At 37.7% G+C, this 22,490-nt stretch overlaps 1 protein-coding gene across 8 annotated transcripts in view; it reads right to left on the bottom strand.

Annotated features, from left to right (window-relative positions):
• The window catches only part of C3G (C3G guanyl-nucleotide exchange factor), a 358,778-nt gene that overhangs the window by 165,769 nt on the left and 170,519 nt on the right, over positions 1-22,490 (bottom strand). For all 8 annotated transcript variants that reach the window (XM_072297152.1, XM_072297154.1, XM_072297149.1 and 5 more), the window contains 2 exons: positions 4,130-4,259; positions 2,867-3,010 (listed from right to left, as the gene is read on the bottom strand). In XM_072297152.1, coding sequence (XP_072153253.1) covers positions 2,867-3,010; positions 4,130-4,259 — 274 coding nt within the window. The remainder of the gene's footprint in view (positions 1-2,866; positions 3,011-4,129; positions 4,260-22,490) is intronic.

Here is a 22,490-nt window from a genome sequence, read left to right as displayed (position 1 = left end):
ACATGTCTGACATCCCTCGTATCAGATTGAGAGATGTCCAACTTCAAAAGTAGTGCCTCTAGCCACTGCGCTCTGCAAAAAATTGAAAACAGTGTTTTTTTAAAACACCGAAGAGCTACTTTGAGGTCATCGAAAAGAACTGTAACACTTGCCTGGCAAATTTTCCCCAATAAGGCAGCTAGTTTAGATACGTAAGATGCTGGTTGTGCCCATACAGACAAATCCGAGTTCATGCGGTTGTTCCTTGAGGCTTGGAAGTGACTCTCATATGTTGTGATTACGCGGCGAGGCTACTTTTAGGTTCTTCAAATGTGTTTTTACGTTGATTCACAACCTTTACCTTGTAAAAACATATAGTATGAATATGTGTGAGACTAGTTTTACCTTGGCAGACTCATTCTACCAGTTCTCAGTTACAACTGAACGTATTTCTGTTAAACGGAACTAAGCATCAAATTGAGTTCCTTTAGAGGATTTAAGAATCTCGAAAAGCGTGTTCTGTCAAACGGAACTGAGCGCCATGGAAAAGCATTGTGATTATAAGACAGAACGAGCATCGCGTTCTGCAACACCCGCCAATCCAAGCCCCCCTTTCCCTTCTTACCCCGATGGCGCTTAGTTCCGTTTGATAGAAATACCTCCAACTTTCTTACCACCATAAGGATACGTGTAATTTTGAAACTTCAAACACATACTTCTCTAAATGGCAAAGACTGCATTTAGGTGCCTTGTCCTCCGAACCCCTCAATTGGAGTTTATGTAGCTAATGGGCGGTCCGCACAACTGAGAATCCTGCTCTATAAAATCGCGTTGGGACACCGATCAAGTCCTGGAGGGACCGTTCAAGACACTGTCAATTTTTATAGTTCATAGCCTTAAAGAGCCATTTTTGAGTCCTGCCAATCAGCTGCATAACATTTTCATAAATCTGTGAAGGTGCAATGAGCTTGAGTTAATAGCTAATTGTTAGCTCTCGAATGTGACCATTAGAACTTCATTAAAATTCTTATGCTCGAGGCTCTGGATCAGCCTCTCAGAGTAGCTTCATTGCACCATGCACTCAGCTTGACGGCCCGCTGATGGGCTGCATGAATTCAAATTCGTCTCTTGAAATTACCTCAATTGTGTCCATATTCTGTGTTTTTACACGATTAGTGTACCTGAACAGCGTGAAAATATTTTTACTGTGCTCTACAGGAGTTGGTCAGGCTCGTATTTTCACATTTTATCACTTTGGAGAGCCTTTTCCGAATTCTGTGGATGAGCAGCATGAATATGAATTCATCTACAGAGGTAAAAATAGCTTAAAATGTATCATACTCTTTGGTAATGCACGATAAAAGAAGAGAATTAAAATAAAATTCCTTTCACGGAGCCACTTGGGACAGTAGTTTACGGCTCTGGAGAGCCACTTTCAAGTTTTGCTGATCAGCCGCATGAGCTGAATTCACCTGCCGGGGTAAAAGTAGCTTTAAATGTATCCATAGCATAGGTTTCTACAACATTAAGGTCGTGGAACAAGGTAAAATACATTATGAGGGCCTAAAAATGGCCTCTCCTTGTGAATTCACAACACAGGAGAGCCACTTCCAAAACTTAAGGCAGGGGTGCACATTATTCTTGATCACGAGAAAAAATTGAGTGAAATTGAGGAAGCGCTTGATGATTTTATGGAAGCGTGATCAACCGAAAAATTTTAGCGTCAAAATAAGGAAGCCTCCTAGATTTTGTGGAAGCTTTTTTTCTCTCTCTCCTCACTTCAAATCTCCATTTTCCTTTTAACATTGTGGAAGGGTTTCCACAATATTCATAAAAATATACAGGATTAGTTTCCACAATTTTCACCAAATTACTGTAGAAGAATTTTCACATTTTTTTACCAAAGTATTGTGGAAGGATTGCCGCAATTTTTGCGGAAATCCTAGGAAAGGTTTCCACAATTTGCACAAAAATATTTCGGAGGGGTTTCCACAATTTTCCACGAAGTGTGGATAAAAGGAGAAGCAAGCCTTTCAGGGTGTGCCACAAAGGCTGCCTAAGAGTTTTTCACGGTCCATTGAGGAAGGACCTCTCTAATTTCTTACAGACAATTGCGGAAAGCTTTCTGGAATAATTTTTGACCGAAAAATTGTGGAGGGCTCTGTAAAATTTTTTCCTCAAAGGATGCCGGGTTTTTCACAACTTTCCGGTTGTGCTAATTTCCGAATGAGTCTTTTATTTTTGCTAATTAGTTTCTTGTCTACAGCTATGGGGGTAGTTACGCAAATTTGTTTTTGTGTGTTGAAGGATTAGGACCGACATTATAAAAGTATTTCGAGGGGGGAGGGGAGGTAAAAAATGTGGAAAAAATGCGTTACATATGTGAGAGACAACTGATTTAAAAAAATTAGGTCATCCCTTTCTGTGGAAGGGGTCGTGGAATTGTGGAAGTATGTCTTCTATTTGTTTGTGGAAGGGGTAAAATTTTTCGCGGGAAAATGTGGAAGGCAAAGTGAAATGTGTGAAGAATGTGCACTCCTGCCTCAAGGAACAACCACATGAAATCGGATTTGCTTGTCTGGGCACAACTAGCATCTTAAACTAACTGATTTAGTGGGGAAAATTTGCTATGCAAGTATACTTTTCTTTTAGATGACCTTAAAGTGGCTCTACAGGGCGTTTTAAAGAATCGCTTTTTTCAGATTTTCGCAGGAAACAGCGGCCAGAGGCACCACATGTGAGGTCGAACATTCCTTAATTTGGTACGGGGGAGGTCAGAACTGTTTTAGTAAAGTTAGGAGCTAGCCATAGTAGTGGCGTCAACAGTGCAGCTGGTTCTTAGACTATACCAGGCAAATTGTAAAACTGCAATTGATTGAACGCTTACTTGAGACTAGAAAATGAAACAGGAAGTTCTTGGGTCAGCTGCAGGGAAGGAGATAGCGAAACCTGATTGCCGACCATATTGTGATGAGTTCGTTTAGGGGGTAAAGCAGGGGGTTTTTCGATTAACTGCTTGATTTGCCCTTCGCTAGAAACAAAAGAAATCAGGATAATTGCAACATTAAAAAATTGACAATCACATATTCAGCACATACAGAGTTTCAACAATCACTTTGTTGTATATTACTTTCGATTTTCTTGGCAACATTTGGATTGTGCGTTCACCTTTGCAAACTCAGAAACAGGCGAAGAGCTTTTAATGGCAGATATTAAAAATGTGATGTGACTTCAGGAGGAAAAAAGAACATATGCTAGAGCCATCAGTCTTGTCTCCTGTGAAATTGCTCTAAAGTAACGCTGAACGCCCTTTTATCTAACAGCTCTAGTCTAATGATGAGGAATATCAAAAAAAGAAGGCCTCGGCTGACTCTGGCTTGATTTTATGCTAGGTGAGGTAGATTTATGGTAGCAGGAAGGACCTCAGTCATCTTCCTCAAACTCAGATTGTTTTCATGGTGCGCAAACAGAATATCTCTCTTGCATATTTAACTTTTAAAGAGCTAAAACATAAAACTAAATATAATAATTCCAGCAGCCAGGTTGTTGAAATTTTGTACTTGTCGAGTAGACATACATGACACAGGTTAAAAGGCGGAGCAAGATTGGTCGACTATGTCTTATGGCTGCTTTATCGTGCCTATGTCGGATGGAACTCACGACAAGCTAAGGGCACCTCTTAAGTTTGGGACAGTATGTCGTCCATTCCACCTGACAAAGGCACGATAAAGCAGCGAGAAGACTTAGCTGACCAGTCATGCTCCGCCTTTTAACCTACGTCAGCTATGTCTCCTCAACAAACACAAAATATCAACAATCAGGCTGCAGGTGTATCAATTCAGGTTCTTTTAAAACAATATTACAAAACAGAATAAACCAAATTTTAGCGACCTAGAATAAGTTTACACCATTTTCAGAGAAGTTACCTTTGGACCGAAGTATCTGTCAATTAGGTATGTAGGTAACAGGATGGTAGAATAAAGCTGTATCTATACTATTTTGCCCGGAAGTCTAGGATAAAAAATCCAAGAATTATTATTGCATTCAAAAATTTGAACTCTAGTGGGGTATCAGTGTATAAATAATGTAGTGAGCAAATGGATACTCGTGAAGTGGATACTTAGATCAAAGAGGCAGTGAAGCTACTAACTTTGGACTGGATCGATGAGAAAAGGAACATAAGTGCGTTGATGACATCGACATTTCTGTGCGCCGAGAAAAATCACTGGTGAGTGTTGTAGAGCAGGAGACATTACCAAACATTTCAACATATGCGATAACTGCAAAGGATAGGAAGGAATGAATATCAAGAACTTAAAGTATTCGTCCACATATTTTCTTCCATTGTTGTTTCTTTTCTTTGAACAGAAAATTGAGTCTTATAGGTGGATGGATACTTCTTCTTTGATCTGTACTTAAACATTGAGAACTCGTCTCAAAATAGCATGTAGCATGTTCAAAGTTGTTCTCGACTGTCTTCAAATAATCCGATCCTATCCTAATAGATATGCGATCAAATTCAGAAGTATCTGAATAAAGACAAACGTACAGCAAAAGTTATTTTAATCAAAAGCAGGATTCACATAACAGAGGAATTCTTTGCGGTTTCTGATTTTGTCCTTCTACTTGGCTACTTCAAAATTTTATGATATTATCTTTTGATACTGGCTGTTGTGGGCGCACTTAAGCGCGTCCAGAACCGCTAGTAAAGGGGCTGCTCCCCCTGGACCCCTGGTCAGTCGCCAAGCTAACTACATTCAGGTAAAGAAGTGAGCCGTTTTTTTTAGTCATTGGATATTCGATCAATATACTTTGATGACTCTCAAGACAAAATTGCAGTGTTTTAGAAGCTCATGACAGGAGGAAGCTTTCATTATTGAACACATCACATTACATTCCTAAATATATTTTTAAGTATACTAGGCAGGGGATTCCATGGTTCTCTCTGCATGTCCGGTAGCAACTACACAGGTGACTTTGAGGCTCGCTTCATAAGCTTTAATTAAAAGGCGTCATCAAATTGATTAGTCGCTGTAATGATTTTTTAATTTTAATTTTTTTTTTTTAAATTTTAGGAGAGGTAGAGATGGAAGGGATTTAGGAAAAAGACAGCATTTAGAAAAAATCGTAAAATTAAATTTTAAGGGAGAGAGGGGGCGAAACTTCATAAGCGTGGAAAAGATTCAAGAAGACAGGATTATGGGAGAAGAAGAGAAGCGGAAGGGATTGAGAAAAACGAATTTTAGGATTTAGAAAAGAACCCTGGTAGCCGAAATATCAGTATCAAGACGAATCGTATGGATGCCATATTTAATACATGTTGAATTTATATTTTAGACAGTATTAAATATTTGTAGCTGAATGAGGTATCTAATACATGTTGGACGTAGCAAATATTTGCTCCACACAAATGTAAAACCTGACAGCTGAGTTTAGGTTTGCAGTTCCTTACTGGTTTTCAACCAATCAGAAGCTCCCAATACTGCAACTCTGGTGAGGTGAATATGATGGCCACGAATCAGGTCAATTCCATTCAATTCCAATATGTAGCACTCAATAAATCTTTTTCGTGACCTAATTAGTTCTCCAAATTTTCCCTGCGCTCCGAACAAAGTTTCTTCCACACGTATGTACCTAATACCTGCGTGTCGTTTCTGTATTCGCCACTACATATCCCTGCTGTCTTTTTTCAGAAACCACAAGTTGATGATTTGCTAAGACAATATACACTTTATATGATATATTATACCTATTTTCAGCTTTTTAATACAGGTATTAAATAAGTATTACAGAATAGGTATTCATAATATCTTGATAGGTATTAAAAATCATATATTTTGGCTCATAGGGAAGTAAAATGAAAATTCAGTGAATGTCAGAGAACATTAGCACTGTTCAGTCCAGCGAAGATTTTATCCGGCAGGCAGGAAATGACTGATACATGTTAAGGTCGGACTGGTCTAGTTCAGGAAAATAAAAAAATAAATTAATTGCTCCTCTGTGGACCGCGCAAGAGCGCGACTACCAACGACCATACGCCTACGAGCTCCGCTCCTTTATCATGGAGATTGACGAAAGTGACTGCGCGGCCAAATATCTCACTTCGCCGCTCTTTCTACATCCTCTCTGTGATGTCCCCTCACGCAGGACCAAGAGTTTTTCTCTTTTTTGGTGAATGGAGTTTATAATATTATTTGACGATCTGAAATTGACGAGGATAAGCTGGTTTTTCAAAAACGTCCGTTCCTGCTCAATTAGAACAGATTACACCAAGAGAGGTGCGGAGCCATCCATAGCCACTTTTTGTTTATTTATGTATTTAATATTTCTTCAATTGTTTACATTATTTGCTTTATGTTTTTTGACGTTTTTAAAATATGAATAACCGATTAAATATGATATCATTTGTAATGAGAATGAAGAATAAAAAATCAAAAGGAACATAAGCGAGAACAAAACCATTCCAAAGGCTTTGGTAGAGCACGATCTATAGGTACACTTCTCGGTGACAACGCAGCACCAAAGACAAGTTCTATAGGATGCCGTACTGTAGTGAGCGCTGCGTTCGGGGCACTTTCGCGTGGGACCCTTGTAAACTCAGAGGATCCTTCCCCTGAACCTCGACTCATCCATCGCCCGCTCCAAAAGTGAGGTTAAGCCGATGATTGAAAAATAACACATTAGGAGGCTAAATTCTTGAAAATTGGGTATTTTTTTGGCGTTTTCCGACCCCTTCAGACGACCAGATTCTGGCCGTACCTTGAATAGAGGTGAAAAATTTGACTTTTAGCAAATATATGTGATTCTACAGATTTTTGTGAAGTCCAACAACCGATAATAGCAGTAAGTTGCGAGGATCCTACGCGAGATCGCAGCACCAGTGACTGCTCACGGATTTTTACATGGGTTCTTACGAGAGTCCACGGTCCTATGAAACTGGTCCTTGGCAGCACATTACCACTTCGCAGTCGCTCCTTAGGCCCTGTCCATACGAGCGAGGTTCGCTGAACATAGTTCGGCGAACTTGCTCCCGGGACACATTATAGCTGGGCTAAAACTTATTCCTCCAAACCCTGGAAGTTCCCCCGAACTCCAAGCTCCTATGTTTCTCTTGCTGTGAATTCGTTCGTTTTTGTTGTTTACGTCCCTGATGTCTTTATATATGTTTTTATTATACTCCCGTATTAATAGTATTTATATATATAATATAATTTCATTATATAAGTAATCTATTATTTTGCAATAATTGTATAGTTTTATTGAAATTGTAATTTTATATAAAGAAAAATGGCGCACTTGCATAGTCTTCCGAATTCCCGCCATCAAAAACACGGAATTTCGGTTTCAGTTCGAGCGAAACTGGTGTGAACAGCATCTCTCGTTTCAAGGAACGGTTTCGGGAAACTGAGCAGTTCGTCGAATTAGTTCCTCGAACCGCACTCGTGTGGATAAAGCCTAATAACAACAGTGCGTGTCATTTGGCAGTAGGTATGGTGGGGGAGTCTGGGATATGCGTAGACAGGCTGAGTGAAATGAGGGGAAAGAGGCGTAAAGATCCTTAGATAGAACTGCGAAATATTCGAGTGTGTTCGAATACCCATGGAGCCTTACCAGCTATGAAGGAAACATCTATGATACAAATATAAACTTTCTTTTGATTTGATTTCTTCAAGACAGTCCAAATTAAACCAATACATCAAAGCAGTGGGAACAAAAAGCTGGATTCACCTCAACTTTTACGTTCTTCTTCTAACTTCTCGTTCTAAGCGCGTCAAGCAGGTAGCAATGATCTAAACTATATGTATGCTGCCCTTTGTCCAGATAGCTGTTGCTCGGCGAAACGAGCACACGTGAAAATTGATGGAATCTTCTTCCCGATCCCTTCTATATGTATGTATAAACATGTCACTTTATAGTGCTTTCTAGCTCTCTACGACACCTGACCGCCAATGTCCAGTATCGAACTATAGCCCTACAGGCATCGAGCACCTTTACCTTTCTACTTCAATCTCATTCCTCCACCCTCTCATTGGGCGCCATTTGTGTCCTCTCCCAAGAAGAATACGATCTAAAACATTCTTTGGCAACCTATGTTATGCCTTTTTCTGAAGTGTAAGTTGTTTCATTACAATGTCATGAATGATGGTCTGTTTGGTATCCATGATCTCCCGTACCGTTTCGCTCCTGGCGCTGTCTCTTCTGCAAACAACAATCGATCTTTGCCCAAAAATCATCTCTGTTGATTTTAAAACCTCCTGGATCTGCAGTTTCATCGGTCTCACACACACACACACACCCTCTCTCTCTCTCACACACACACACACACATATATATATATATATATAAATAAAGCGAACTTCATGAGTTGTATAACCGTAACTTTTTATTTATTTTAAACAAACAATTTTTTTACAATGCGACGTTTCGGTGGCTTACTATTCCCACCATCATCAGGCAGAGACTGAGGCGACAAAACAAGGAAAAACAAGAAATAAACACCTAGTCCTCCGATCCAACACGGTCAGGGGAGAGAGGAAAAGATAGTTACAATCTAACGAACATTACAAACATTGTTGCCCGAGTTACAGCTATTAATAAACTTTGATGGTCAACAATTAGAAAGTATCGGTACCTACCAAATAATCCTCAAAATGGGAAAATTCCGTCCTTGAATTCAGGGCGTTGCTATTTTTAAGAATGCTTGACCCTTCAAAATTTAAACGGACCCGCTCATTTTTCTCTTGTTTTAGCACTCTGGTGTTATCATAATCAAATTGATGGTTTGTTTCTTTTACGTGCTGCTTAAGTGCCGTTTTTTCATGCTTATTAAACTTGTGTCCGTCAAGGCGCTTATGTACATACTGTGAAGTCTGCTCAATGTAGACCCCTGGGCACCCTTTGCATGGGATTTCATAAACCACGTCGGACATTTTCTCGTTTGGGATTTTCGTTTTTAGAGCTGATTTAAACCCTTTCAAATTACACTTATTTGTTGTTACTAGCGATAATCCAAATGGTTTTATTGCGGCACTTAATTTTTCAGAACATGAGGACAAATATGGTCCAACCACCGTCTCTTCTTTTTCCCTATTTTTGCGAGGGGGGAAACCGTTGTAGCAAGAATTTATTACCTCTGCAAAAATTGACTCGATAAGTGACCACAGGTAACAATTCTCAATCAACAATTGCTTTGCCTCTTTTAGTTTGTCTTTTCTGAGCAAAGGATGTGTCAACAAACATACACGCGTTGCAAGATTTTTTACCACATTGATTTTTTGTGGAAGTGGTTGCACAGACAAAAAATTGAGATATCTACCAGAAAATATTGGTTTTTTAAACCATGACGTGATCAATTTCCCTCTGTTTTTTATGACAGTGACATCCAAGAAATTTAAAGAGTTGTTGACTTCACGCTCGAGTGTAAATTTGATATTGCTCGAAAAATTATTGAAAAAATGGAAAACATTGTCAAGATCATCTTTGTGACAGCATAAGATAATATCGTCTGCAAAACGTTTATAGAATAGCAATTTATAAGGGAACACTTGAAATAATTTTTCTTCAAAGTATTCCATTACCAGGTTGGCAACATTGGCGCTTACTGGTGACCCCATTGCCAAGCCGTTTATCTGCTTGAAGCATTCTTCGCCGAAAGTGAATACTGTTGACTCTAAACATGCTTTAATGCCGGCTAAAAATTGATCCTCTGGCAACGTTGTACACAAACGAAACGTCGCATTGTAAAAAAATTTTTTGTTTAAAATAAATAAAAAGTTACGGTTATACAACACATGAAGTTCGCTTTATTAAACATAAAATAACCATGAAATTAGATATATATATATATATATATATATATATATAGAGGCAGCCATATATATATAGAGGCAGTCATCCCAATATCTGCATAAAAGGCTGGATGGGCATAAGTTTAATCAACATGAGGTGACGGCGCTAAAGCAACACATGAGAGAAAAGAGTCATTCTTTTGATTTCAATAACACCAGGGTGTTGAAGAGAGAGAAGAATGAACAGATTAGGTTGAATTTGGAGGGGTTATGTATTTTAAATAACCAAAATGCTATAAATTCTAGAACTGAGTTTGCTCACTTTGAGGAATATTTTTCTAATCTCTGAAAACTTTCATTCTGTATGAGTACCTACTACCTCTCTGCGGCGGGGGCTTATTGTTATTGTTTGTGTTGATGTTTGTCATGTCTCCTGTTATCGTTAAACTGGTCTCTTGCTGCGACTGGACTGGGTTTCTGTGTTTTTTCCTCGTTCAGTTATGAATAACTCGTCTGACCTGAAGATGGAGAAAATTGTCTCCGAAACGTCGGTGTGTAAAATGTAGTGTGAAGATTGAAAATGTAATAAAAAAAGGTTGGAAAGTACTCGTGATTTTTGTTTAATTATTAATTAGTACAACCGTGAACTCTTTATATATTATATATATATATATATATATATATATATATATATATATATAATGCAAAACAATCATTACGAGCAATAAGCCAACTACAGTTTTACTATGGCAATAAAACCGGGGCCTTACCAGGGCCAGGGGTAGTTGGCTTATTGCTCGTAATGATTGTTTTGCATTTGTAATATTATACCAATACTCACTCATATATATATATATATATATTCTTTGGCTTTCTTTGGAGATTCTTTGATCTCCAGGAAATCCACTTACCATGGAGATTGCTCTCCTACCTAATAAATTCTGTTCATAATGATTTGATTTGGACGGCGTATAATAGAAAGGAACCAAGCCACATCTGCTATTGCCAAATTTAACTGGGCAATTTAATTTTTTATGAGAGAACGTTTGTGCGGACTCCTTTGAAAATTTTAAGGAATTTGCCTCGTACTATAGAGAAAAACTGAAATTTGCACAAAAAGTCGTAAAACCGTTTTCATGTATAAAATTAAATTGCCCAGTTGTATTTGGCAATAGATGATGTGGCTTGGTTCCTTTCTATTAAACGCGGCCCACTTGATCTTCCATCCTAGGTCAGAAATACTCCTAAATACTTATGTACTTCGCAGCTTTCCATTTGCCGTCGATTTTCTAATTTTATGCTTTGCTGATTCCTGCTTAAAATTAACTCCTCCATTTTGCTCACATTAATTTGAGGGCCCCAATTCCTACACTCAGCCCTACTCATTTCCTGATTTAAGGCTGTGAAACCTTTCAATATAAGCTCTTGGTAAGCATGGTGCATGGTACTGCACTAAACTGAACAATTAGATGTGCTCATGGCACTGATGAAATCTAGGGACAACTCCGCGTAATTTTTTGGATGGAAAGGCGTATTTGAAGCTACTGTTTTGCAAAAACTGAAAAAAAGTCTCAGAGCTTTATTTGGGGGCATTTTATTCTTTAAACGCAGCATTAAAATTGAAGGGAGTCACTAGTTGCTACCAGGTGGTCACTATGCGGCTTTTCTGCCAAGACACAATAAATGGGTGAAAGTAGGAACATCTTTGTTGATCCTCCAAATTTGCAAAATGCTGGATTTCACTTTTGAAACAAGGCATCTTTGAAATAAAATAGGTAGATATCTTGAAAAACTGAAGAAATCAACATTCAATTGCTGGACTGTATCAAACCTAGGGTTATTTTTCTTAGTTAAACCTTTCATGGTTACAACACTGCTTGCTACTTTGCTCAATAAATAGGTGTGTGCAATTCCTTCATTGACAGCGTGCATGCATATAAATGACCTTAAAAGCTGGAATAACTGAAGAATGAAAACTATTGTTAAAAGCGAGAACATAGAGGAAGATTCATGCAATGTCAAGAGCGCACACTAATCAGAAGGAGAGAGAATATAAGAGATAATATTCCCAAACATTTTCTAGGTGCATCTAGAGAGCCTTTCGAGTTTTAATTACTGTCAGCAATGGGTATAATCAGAAAACTTGTAACACACTGTTAAATTTTCTGTAGTAAAATAAACAATTTTCATTTACTTTTCAAAATTGGAGCATATAGCCTTTTTGGAAATTAATTTTCCTACACCGTTAACAACAATATACTATTCCAGAAAAGTAATGCTCAAACACACACACACACACACACACACACACACACACACACACACAAAATGCAAAAATTTAAAGACGTTACGAAGAAGATCATTATGTTGAAAGGAAACTTATAACAGAAAAGAAGGAGCACAAGATTGTCTTTGGATGCAAGTCATTTGCACACTTTTTTCAAACATAGGTTCATAATGTCTAAAGCCCTGCCAATGATATAAAAATTGGCTGACAGGTAAGACTCGTTTTCAGAGACTAATTTTGCTTTAAATTAATATGAAAGAGGGCTCAAATTAAAATTGAATCGTTGAAGTTGATGCCCTTCATCTATTATTAGGCGTCTTTGAGTTACATCAAAACTATGAGTACACAAAAGGTGACTCTTAAAGACATGTTCCTCCATAAAATAAAGCAGATGTCCAGTATTGCCTGTGGCTGGCTTGATCAAAAAAGGTCAGAGACTTGCGCCATAATTCCGAATTCAATTTCGACAATATACTATTAAGCAGTATGCTTAACGGATCAATTAAAAGAAAGAAAAAAGAAAAAAAACTCAAAAATTTTATCAGAAAAGAATGATTGGAAACCATGAGTAGTAATAGCTCCTTAAAGTAATAGCTCAAGTAATAGTAATGGCTAGTATAGTAATAGCTCCGTAAGAATGATAGTGAATATATGTATCTTTAATTAATTTCATACTTGCTTTCAGTTGATTTTACAGGGTGTGCCAAAAGTCCGTCCCACCCCTGGTAACTATTGAACGAATTGAGCTAGGGTAATGAAACTTTGGGAATGTTCCTATCTCAAAGGGGACCATCTTTGGGGGGGGGGGGGGTCAAAATTTTTTTTTTTTCAAATGGCAACCCCTATCTTGTGATACCTCATTCGACAGAGCATAGAAAACTAAGAATTTCGGCGCAAACCGCAGATCAATATCTTAATTTTGGACCGAGTTATGATAGGTCAAAGGTCAAATTTGACCTATTTTCAAAAAATCATAACTCCGGTTCGAATTATCGTAAAGAAAAAAATAAAACGGAAAAATTTACCAAATTGTGTCCGCTTTTAAGTAAAAATTGCAGAAATCACTTCGATCTAATTTTAAGGGGGGGGGGGGGGCTCGGACCCCCGAAGACGTCAATTCAAAGGTCATTCAATTTTCCCGCGAAATAAGCCAATTTCCCCTAGATTTGCCTCCACATTATCTCAGTCAGGTCAAAATCAGTTCAACATTACGTTGGCAAGTCCCCAAATTTCGGGGAAAGTTAAAAAAAACGAAATTTAAGGTGCTTAAATTTGACCGTTTAAATTTCCTTTTTTTTAAACTTTCCCCGAAATTTGGGGACTTGCCAACGTAATGTTGCACTGATTTTGACTTGAATTTGGTAAATTTTCCCGTTTTATTTTTTTCTTTACGATAATTCGAACCGGAGTTATGATTTTTTGAAAATAGGTCAAATTTGACCTTTGACCTATCATAACTCGGTCAAAAATTCAGATATTGATCTGCGGTTTGCGCCAAAATTCTTAGTTTTTTATGCTCTTTCGAATGAGGTATCACAAGATAGGGGTTGCCGTTTGAAAAAAAAAAGTTGGGGGCCCCCCGCGCCCCCGCCCCTGAGGGCGGACCAAAATTTTGACCCCCCCAAAAGGATGGTCCCCTTTGAGATAGGAACATTCCCAAAGTTTCATTACCCTAGCTGAATGGGCCTGTTGCAAGGTGCGGGGATTTGCAAATTGATGCTTGATTCTTATGGCAAATTTCACGAAAAGAACGATGGCGCTACTAAAAAACCTTGAAATGACCTCTCAAACTCAAAAAAAGCTGTTTTTGGAACCGACCCATTCAAAACGGTCTTTTTTCAACCGCCATACTTGTGATTGGTGGAGCCTATATATTCTGTGCTTGTGACGTGAAATGATATGACAGACCTGGTTGCTTCATCACTCACAATGTATTTTCCCGTAAGGATTTGGCAGCCGCTTTTCAAATGCAAATATCGAGTCAATCGATAATTTTTTGATCAAAATAGAAATCATCAGAAATAGATTCCTCGTACGTTTCAATGGTTAAAACCTTCATTCGATAAAAAAGAACCGACGGAATAAACCCTATTTTTAAGGAAGACTGTAGTCAATGGGCGATTGTTTACATCTGCTTAGTGATAACAGACATGGACATTTGCTCAATATTTAGCCATTTTCATGAGATTTTACTTTCTTGTCACTATTTGAAGGTAAGTTTATTTTGTAAATCGATTTTTTAGTGCCTTAGGGTCATGTTAAAAGCTGTAAAGGTATACTTTGTTACTTATTAATTCAGAACACACTCCGGCGGTCCAACGCTCAAACCATGGATATTCTCTCAATGTGTGTAAATCATTCTTAACTCTTTAACAAACATCTCAATATCATTCAAAACGTTCCCACATTTTATAAACTTATGTTATTTTAAAATCCTGTGAGTTTTAAATGTAACACTATACAGAAAAATTTATCGATAAAGTCTGGTAACCGAAGAAGGATCCTACGTCTACTTTCCTTGCCTCCAGCTAAAACATAACGGTCTCCTCATCTCATCAGTACTGTCAAAGGTAAGTTTTTTTTTATCATCAATGATTGATACTATCATTTTGGTGTCCTCAGTGATACATTGAAGGGTGAAATATTAAGAAATAACAACTGACTTGCCATATCCAGGTTTGAGCGTTGGAGTGTGTTCTGAATTAATAAGTAACAAAGTATACCTTTACAGCTTTTAACATGATCTTAAGGCACTAAACAATTGATATACAAAATAAACTTACCTTCAAAGAGTGACAAAAAAGTAAAAACTCATGAAAATGGCCAAATATTGAGCTAATGTCCGTGTCTGTTATCACTAAACAGATGTAAACAATCGCCCATTGACTAAAGTCTTCCTTAAAAATAGGGTTAATCCTGTTGGTTCTTATTTATATAATGAAGATCTTAACCATTTAAACGTACGAGGAATCCATTTCTGATTTCCATTTTGATCAAAAAATTATCGATTGACTCGATAGTTGCATTTGAAAAGCGGCTGCCATTTCCTTACGGGAAAATACATTGTAAGTGGTGAAGAAACCAGGTCTGTCATATCATTTCACGTCACAAGTATGGCGGACCCGAAACGACCGATTTGAAAATCCAAATTCTGAGGCGTTTTTAAGTTGATTTTTTGGGGGTTTCCGGTGATCAAAAAACTCTGGGAAAATTCCTGTGACATCAGGAGCCTTAATTCTTTCGATTAAGGCAATAAAAAAAATTGGTGCAACAGGCCCATTTGTTCAAAAGTTAGCAGGGGTGGGATGGACTTTTGGTACACCCTGTATATTAAACATTAAGCATGCAAAAACAAAAGCACCAATGATTCAAAACCTTGAGTTAGATGAGTCACAGTACTTCGTGCAGTGATAAAAAATACTTTGCTATAAGGAGGTGAATATTGACATGAAAAGTGGTAAATAGTATCATGATAAGATGCAGAAGTAATATTAACGAAGATATAATGACCCTAAAATTCAGCTTTAGTCTAAAATGAATTGATTTAAGGTTGAGGATGAAGCAGGAAAATACATAAATCTTGGTCAGGGCATTGGAAAATTCTAATTAAAAATATTCAATATGCTCCTAACACCGTTTTCGCACAAACATGAGAAGTTGGTTGCCATAAAGAAGGTGACTACTGAAATGTTATTTAGGATTTTCCTTATATTTCAAAGGAAAATTCCTGATTTTGTGCGTGAATAAAGAGCGACGCCAAAAACGACCGTTTATTGGCACAATTTGGGTCAGCGGGGATTTTTCTGAAATCAGGCCCAAACGATACCTTAGGATACCCTAAAAATCTGGTTAAAATTTTAGCTTCAGTATACGCATGGCTTTTGAGAAATGAGGGGGCAAAGTTGCCAAATCGCCATCATTCTGGACAGCATTTCTACAGCAAAAAGACGGGAAAAATGGACGAAAAAGTTACAACTTTGATGGATTTCGGCTGTAAATGTTCTCATTGGGCCCCCTAACCATTTAACTGTGTTCAGTTTCAAAAATTTTGGTCGCACAGTGGTCCAAAATGGGAAGAAATCGTCGACAAATCAGGACTCTTTGTCAAATGTTAAGAAATGGAAGTAAAATTGTCGGTCTGCTGCGGTTTTCGTGGCTAACAATGTTCTTATCGGTCCTCAATACATGAAATTGTGTACAGCTTCACAAATTTACATCGTACAGTGGTCAAAAATGGGGGAATTAGTGAACAAATTAAGATCCTCTGTCAAACTATTTAAAAATGAAGTGAAACTGTTGGTCCCCAGTAGAGTTTAGATCCCGGAAATATTCTTTAAATTCGTTCTTTGACTGTTTAAATCTTTTTTTAATTTTTTCTCTCCATTTTTCCTCTTTTTTTTTAAATTTCTGAAAGTTTGCATATTTTATTGAGATAATGCTACAAAGTCTCTTCTATGACAACGTTCTATAAACAATACGGTCTGACATGCAGTAATAATTAAAAAAATTAAATACATGAATTTTTCCGGGATCTAAACTCTGCTGGGGACCAACAGTTTCACTTCATTTTTAAAAAGTTTGACAGAGGATCTTAATTTGTTCACTAATTCCCCCATTTTTGACCACTGTACGATGTAAATTTGTGAAGCTGTACACAATTTCATGTATTGAGGACCGATAAGAACATTGTTAGCCACGAAAACTGCAGCAGACCGACAATTTTACTTCCATTTCTTAACATTTGACAAAGAGTCCTGATTTGTCGACGATTTCTTCCCATTTTGGACCACTGTGCGACCAAAATTTTTGAAACTGAACACAGTTAAATGGTTAGGGGGCCCAATGAGAACATTTACAGCCGAAATCCATCAAAGTTGTAACTTTTTCGTCCATTTTTCCCGTCTTTTTGCTGTAGAAATGCTGTCCAGAATGATGGCGATTTGGCAACTTTGCCCCCTCATTTCTCAAAAGCCATGCGTATACTGAAGCTAAAATTTTAACCAGATTTTTAGGGTATCCTAAGGTATCGTTTGGGCCCGATTTCAGAAAATTCCCTGCTGACCCATATTGTGCCATTCTTGGCGTCGCTCTTTACACTCATTTGATTATGCAAACCAACATTATTGATGATGAGAAGAAAATGTTTCATTTCCGCACGTTCTAAACAACATAAAGTTAAGAAATACTTGACAAACATGATACTCTCTGATTTATGGCCAATTTCCCGATGACATAGAATTCCCTATAATTTTCCGGTCCCTCCAGTTTTTACAGACAGTAGCAACCTGAATTAAACCAGAGCACTGATTATAACTCATCGAAAAGCTACAAAAGGTGTTCCAAAAGTTCCAGGAGTAATGCTGTAACTCCGAGATTATGATAGCTACAGACGCTATAAGTGGCAACATCATCATAGGGATTCTTTATCACATCTAATTGGATCCAAACAATAACATTGGTGTAACCACTTTCAATGCTACCAATGCGAATAAATCGATATATATCGCTTTTTTGTGACGTGCCACTAATAGCATCGATGGAGCTGACTTTGGTCTCATTTTAAAGAATACGTTATTCTCCATTGATTTGATTGAAACCAAAATTATTCCATTTGCTCAAAAATTGACGAGGTTAAGAGGAAATGAAGGGAGGATGTAAAGCTGTCGCCTACAGCTTTTTACAATCCTCTATTTTAAGTGTTAAAAAGCCTTACAACTTTTTCCAATGGGTTTTCAAGGGAGAGAGTACTTGGCAACATTATAATTAAGTCAGCAACAATGTCTACTTATCGTCCGATCATCGGAGTTACCATAGTAACCATGCCTAAGGGTACCCGTGAGTGCAGTCTGGAGTGGTTCCGCCCACAGGTAAACGTGTTTCATTTCGCGCACGTGTTTCGCGATGTTTCTGTGATACTAGCCGTTCTGAGTGCGCTTCGCGCACCCGTCACGGATAGCCAAGGGGCTGCATCCCCTGGACCGGGTCACTCGCTAAGCAAGCGACCATTGACAACATTTGGCATTTTTGTGAGTAGCTTTTTTACAAAGATGGAGATGAAGCACAAACGGAGATCGACTCTTTCTTGAAAAGCACACTTCACTAGGTCGCCAGTCCCAGCTGGTGAAAGACAGTCAAAGCCGTCTGGATCTCTCTCCGCGATTTTAATTAGCAAAAGCACGCTTTCTTTCCGATTAGCAGAGGCACAGCAGTCTAAAGAACTCTTCAATGACAGTATAGTTTGAGTTCCGAATCTCCAGCACTTACTTAATCTCACTTGTATCTCTTCCTTACAGTTTTATTCCATGCAGTACATTCCTCTTTTTCTTTTCCTTTTCTTTTTTGCATTGCCATGTAATGCTATTACAATCGTTTTTCCAAAACTTTTTGCCTTACCAGTTTTGTTTTGACAAATCTTGTTTTAGTTCTATGCATGTCGATTTGAATTTTTGATCTATTTTGACAGCAAAGGCTGAGTCTCATTTCTTCTGTCGAAAGTAGCTGGCAGTTTGCTTTTGCATTTCAATAGAGCGCATTTATTTGTTCGTAAATAATGTTTTAAAGAAAAACTCCTCGTCAGATTGTGTGTTTGGAAATTAAATTAAATTTTTAGTTTTTTAGGGGGAAGCATTTATTCCGGAAATATGAGCGTAATATTTGAAAATTTTCACCTTCACCTCGTAACTCTCAAGTTTTGTTTAAGTCCTTGCTGTAACCAAGGTTCATTCATGTTTGTCTGTTTGACTCTTTGTTTGAGACGCGGTGATTAATCATTCATATTTTTTTAATGTACCTACATGATGTCACCAAATAATTATCTGAGTGATTCCTGCCATGCACTATACTAATTTTTTATTAAGTTTTTCTATTCTCCTTGTTTGATGAATGTCCCATTATTTTTTTAAAATTGGAATTTGTTGTTTATTTATTCCGTCACCTGAGCTCGAAATTAACCTAAGAATTAGATTTATTTTAATGGTTAAAAACAGAAAAGTATCTTTTGACTGATATCCATAAAAATTTGAAGGAATATATAGTGCAGAATTTGTACTACAGGTGTGGTTGTGATTTTCGAGGTTTTTTTCCTACCCTTTGAATTATAAAAACTGTGATCTAAGAATTTTCTCCTATCCTATATGCTATAATACATTTGATGCTTCAGACGGTAGCAATGAGCTTGTTCAGTAATTCGTAATTCTTGCATTTTTAGAAACTAGAGAGTGCACATAGTTCACAGGAATTTTCCCCGATTTTTTGAGCAGTATTAACCCACGAAATACGAGTCCAAAAGTCCGTATTTTGGGCTCCCATTTAAACGCGCGCCGCTTGGGCCATCTCAAAATGGCGCCCATTCTATCCGTCCGGCGATGGCCACACTTTTGACCTAGCGTGCCGGCGAGGTACTTCTGCATGCCTCTGCCGCGTGTGGGTCGTAAACAAACGAAGATTGATAACACCAAGGATCCAAACAACTCGAAATCTCTTAATTTTAATTAATTTAAATCCATTTTCGACTTCAACCAAGCATTTGGCAATAATATTCTCCATATTTTACAACCTAGACCCACGGCCTATCGGCTCATTTTAAGGTGCATTCTGAAAATCAGTTTTACAAGTCCAATGTCCAAACCCAGAATTTCCTCTTTTACTTTTTTTGGACCATTCTCTTTTCATTTTCGCCTCAAATTAAATGTTTTGCAGTTTCTTTGTCTTAAGTATGTAGTCCTGAATTCATTCAAGAGTTAGAAGTTCACCATTTATTTAGTATTATAGCCTTTTGACCTCTCAAGCTTCACCGATATGATCTCATGTGGTTCGAGGTTTCTTTGGCCCAAACCAAGTGATTACACATCTGATGTGTGTCTTATGGCTCTTCAAATTCGCAGTTTAGAACTAAATCAGAGACAGCCAGTTCTGCTCTCTTGTTCAATGTTTGTCATAAGTGTTTGTTCGTGTCTGTTCTTTGTAAATGACCACCGTAGTGCGTATACACAGTTATGCTGTCGGTACAGGTATTATTTCTTGTTTTCTACAGTCAGGACTTTCTCTTAAGCGCAATAATTTACCAAAGAAATTCACCGAGTTGCGTAAATAATTTGGTGTATAGATATTCTGTTAATATCTCCTTGCGGTGATGCAAAGTTTCTGAGATCTGTCGTAAGTGGGTTTTGCATTTAGACGGTCACTCTTGTCTGATAAAATCACTGCTCTAGCAGCTTCAAATTTATACTTTGATCTCTGATTCATCATTAAATGACACTTGTGCGGTGTCATTTATCTTTAATCAGTTCAAAGCTATTTCGACAATGAATCATCAAAGGTCTGATCGAAAAGGGGAATTTTCTGGTGAGTGCTGCGGCTGAACCGACATCAGAACTCTATTATGGAAAGCATCAACCAAAACATGACCATTCGTCTGGAAGTGGAAATATGTTGCAACTCATCAGCAGGCCGATTATTGAAGGCTTAGAGCAATCCGACAAGACATCAAATTCCAATATATTTCATGGATAAGATAGGGCTATGTCTTTTCATGTCGGGCTGACATAGTTTCAATAATCGGGCCGCTGGTAGTTTAACAGGTAAGATTTGTAAAGTCACTTAGGTATCACAAGTTACATTCGCATCTGTTGTAGAACAGTTTTTGTAAGTATGCTTACCTTTGTGGAGATTAATTGATAACAAAACGAGCATATCAATGTCATAGCCTAACTAGAAAACCACTTACGTAGATTTACAAAGTTTCAGACTTTCTGTTTCTCTTCGATTATAAAATCATGCAACGAAATGTTACAAATGTCATCCCCAGATAATCTTAACCATGTTCCTGACTTATTCTCATGGGAGGATGTAATTCTATGTCTTTTCAAAATCCTTCCATCCTGTACCTCTGTTCCATCCGTCTGTACCTGAGAAATTCAGTGATCCAACCGACTTTCGTACTTTTAACAAGAATCGTCGGCAACTTTACCATTGTAATGATTCTTAGGTGTTTTTGAACAAAGGGATTTTATTAAAATTTTTGTTGGACAGGTTTGACTCACCCTGAATTCTTAAAAAGAGAAAAAAAATATTTTCTTCACTCTAGAAAGACATGAAACTGACCAAGCTGTAGGTAAGTAAGTAGTTTTGATCACTTCATTCCATGAAATATGATGAGCCTTGTTGCTGCAGGAAACACAACATACTGACAGGAATCCTCAAATAAATTTTCTGTCTTGTACAATATCTGTTGATACTTAAGTATTTGATGATATCTATGAAGTACTGGGGAACACTCAGTCATAGAAGGGAACAACAACTACATTCCACATTCAACTTTGAGTTTATTTAATAATACTAGGTTAGGAATGTATCGGCTGATGAGTTAACATACTCCCCCCCCCCCCCCCTTGAGGTTCTCTCAGTTGAACACATTACATTAGGACATTAGCATTATGTTAATTATGACATTATTTTATTATTTATTTAATCATGTAATTCAACTTTAATTTATTAGTTCTTGTTTTTCTTCGTCATTAAGTGCATAAAAGAGTGCATCCTAACTTTTCACTTGGCTGTGATCTTGAAGCCACGACGCTAGGGTAAACGCCGGCCGTAGTGATTCTTCTCGTCTGCAGGAACTTGCAGGCACTTTTGAGTGGAGTCTGAAGCGCTACTGTTAGGCAAGGAGGTTCTTCAGGGTCAAATTGAAATTTCATTAAAAAGTAGACAAATTCCAGTTGTCATGACATCTGTTGACATTTAAAAATTCATCATTTGCCGTATTCTTCTCAATACTTCAAGTAAAATGAGACTTTGAATCGGACTTCGGGATCATTTTCTTTTCATGAACTTCATTATTAACAGGAAGCACTGCCTCATTAAAAACCTTAACCATATGAAAAACCATTGGATAAAAACATAGGCAAGGGAAAAAGAGTACAGTGCACGAATGAATCGATTTCTGATTAGTTTGATTCCGATAAGCATTGACAGAATGATTGTTGTTGCCTTCTCCGAAGTTTAGCGAAGTCAATCAGCTGCTCTTTTCTAACAGGACATAACATAACATTACTACTCTCACTTCATTATTTTTGTTGAAGCAAAGGGATTCTTGATTCTCACTCATTGTTTCGATTGCTTTGGTTACATTGCTCACCCATTTAGTTGGGTTTGGGCATTAGTTTGGGCTTCTGGTGTAGTGTCATATGTCATGATTGGTAGGTAATTTTGATTGTTAAGCTCCGTCAATTCTTTGTCGAATTTGGCTAGATTCATGATCAGTTGTTCTTCTGAGATTTCATGCTTCATTATTCTTCTTCGGGCCTTCGTTGTTCTGCCTTAAGTTCAGCAAGAGATTGTTTGAAGTTAAGGAAAGCTTACTCCTCTTCCTTATAACCAACGAACTAACGATGTCTTCTACCATCGACATACATCTTGTACGCTTCTAATATCAT

Source organism: Bemisia tabaci, chromosome 2 (genome assembly GCF_918797505.1).
Source record: "Bemisia tabaci chromosome 2, PGI_BMITA_v3".
In the NCBI taxonomy this organism is placed as follows: Eukaryota; Metazoa; Arthropoda; class Insecta; order Hemiptera; family Aleyrodidae; genus Bemisia; species Bemisia tabaci.
Note: the sequence above shows the minus strand (reverse complement) of the source record. Positions and strands in the feature narration are given on the sequence as shown.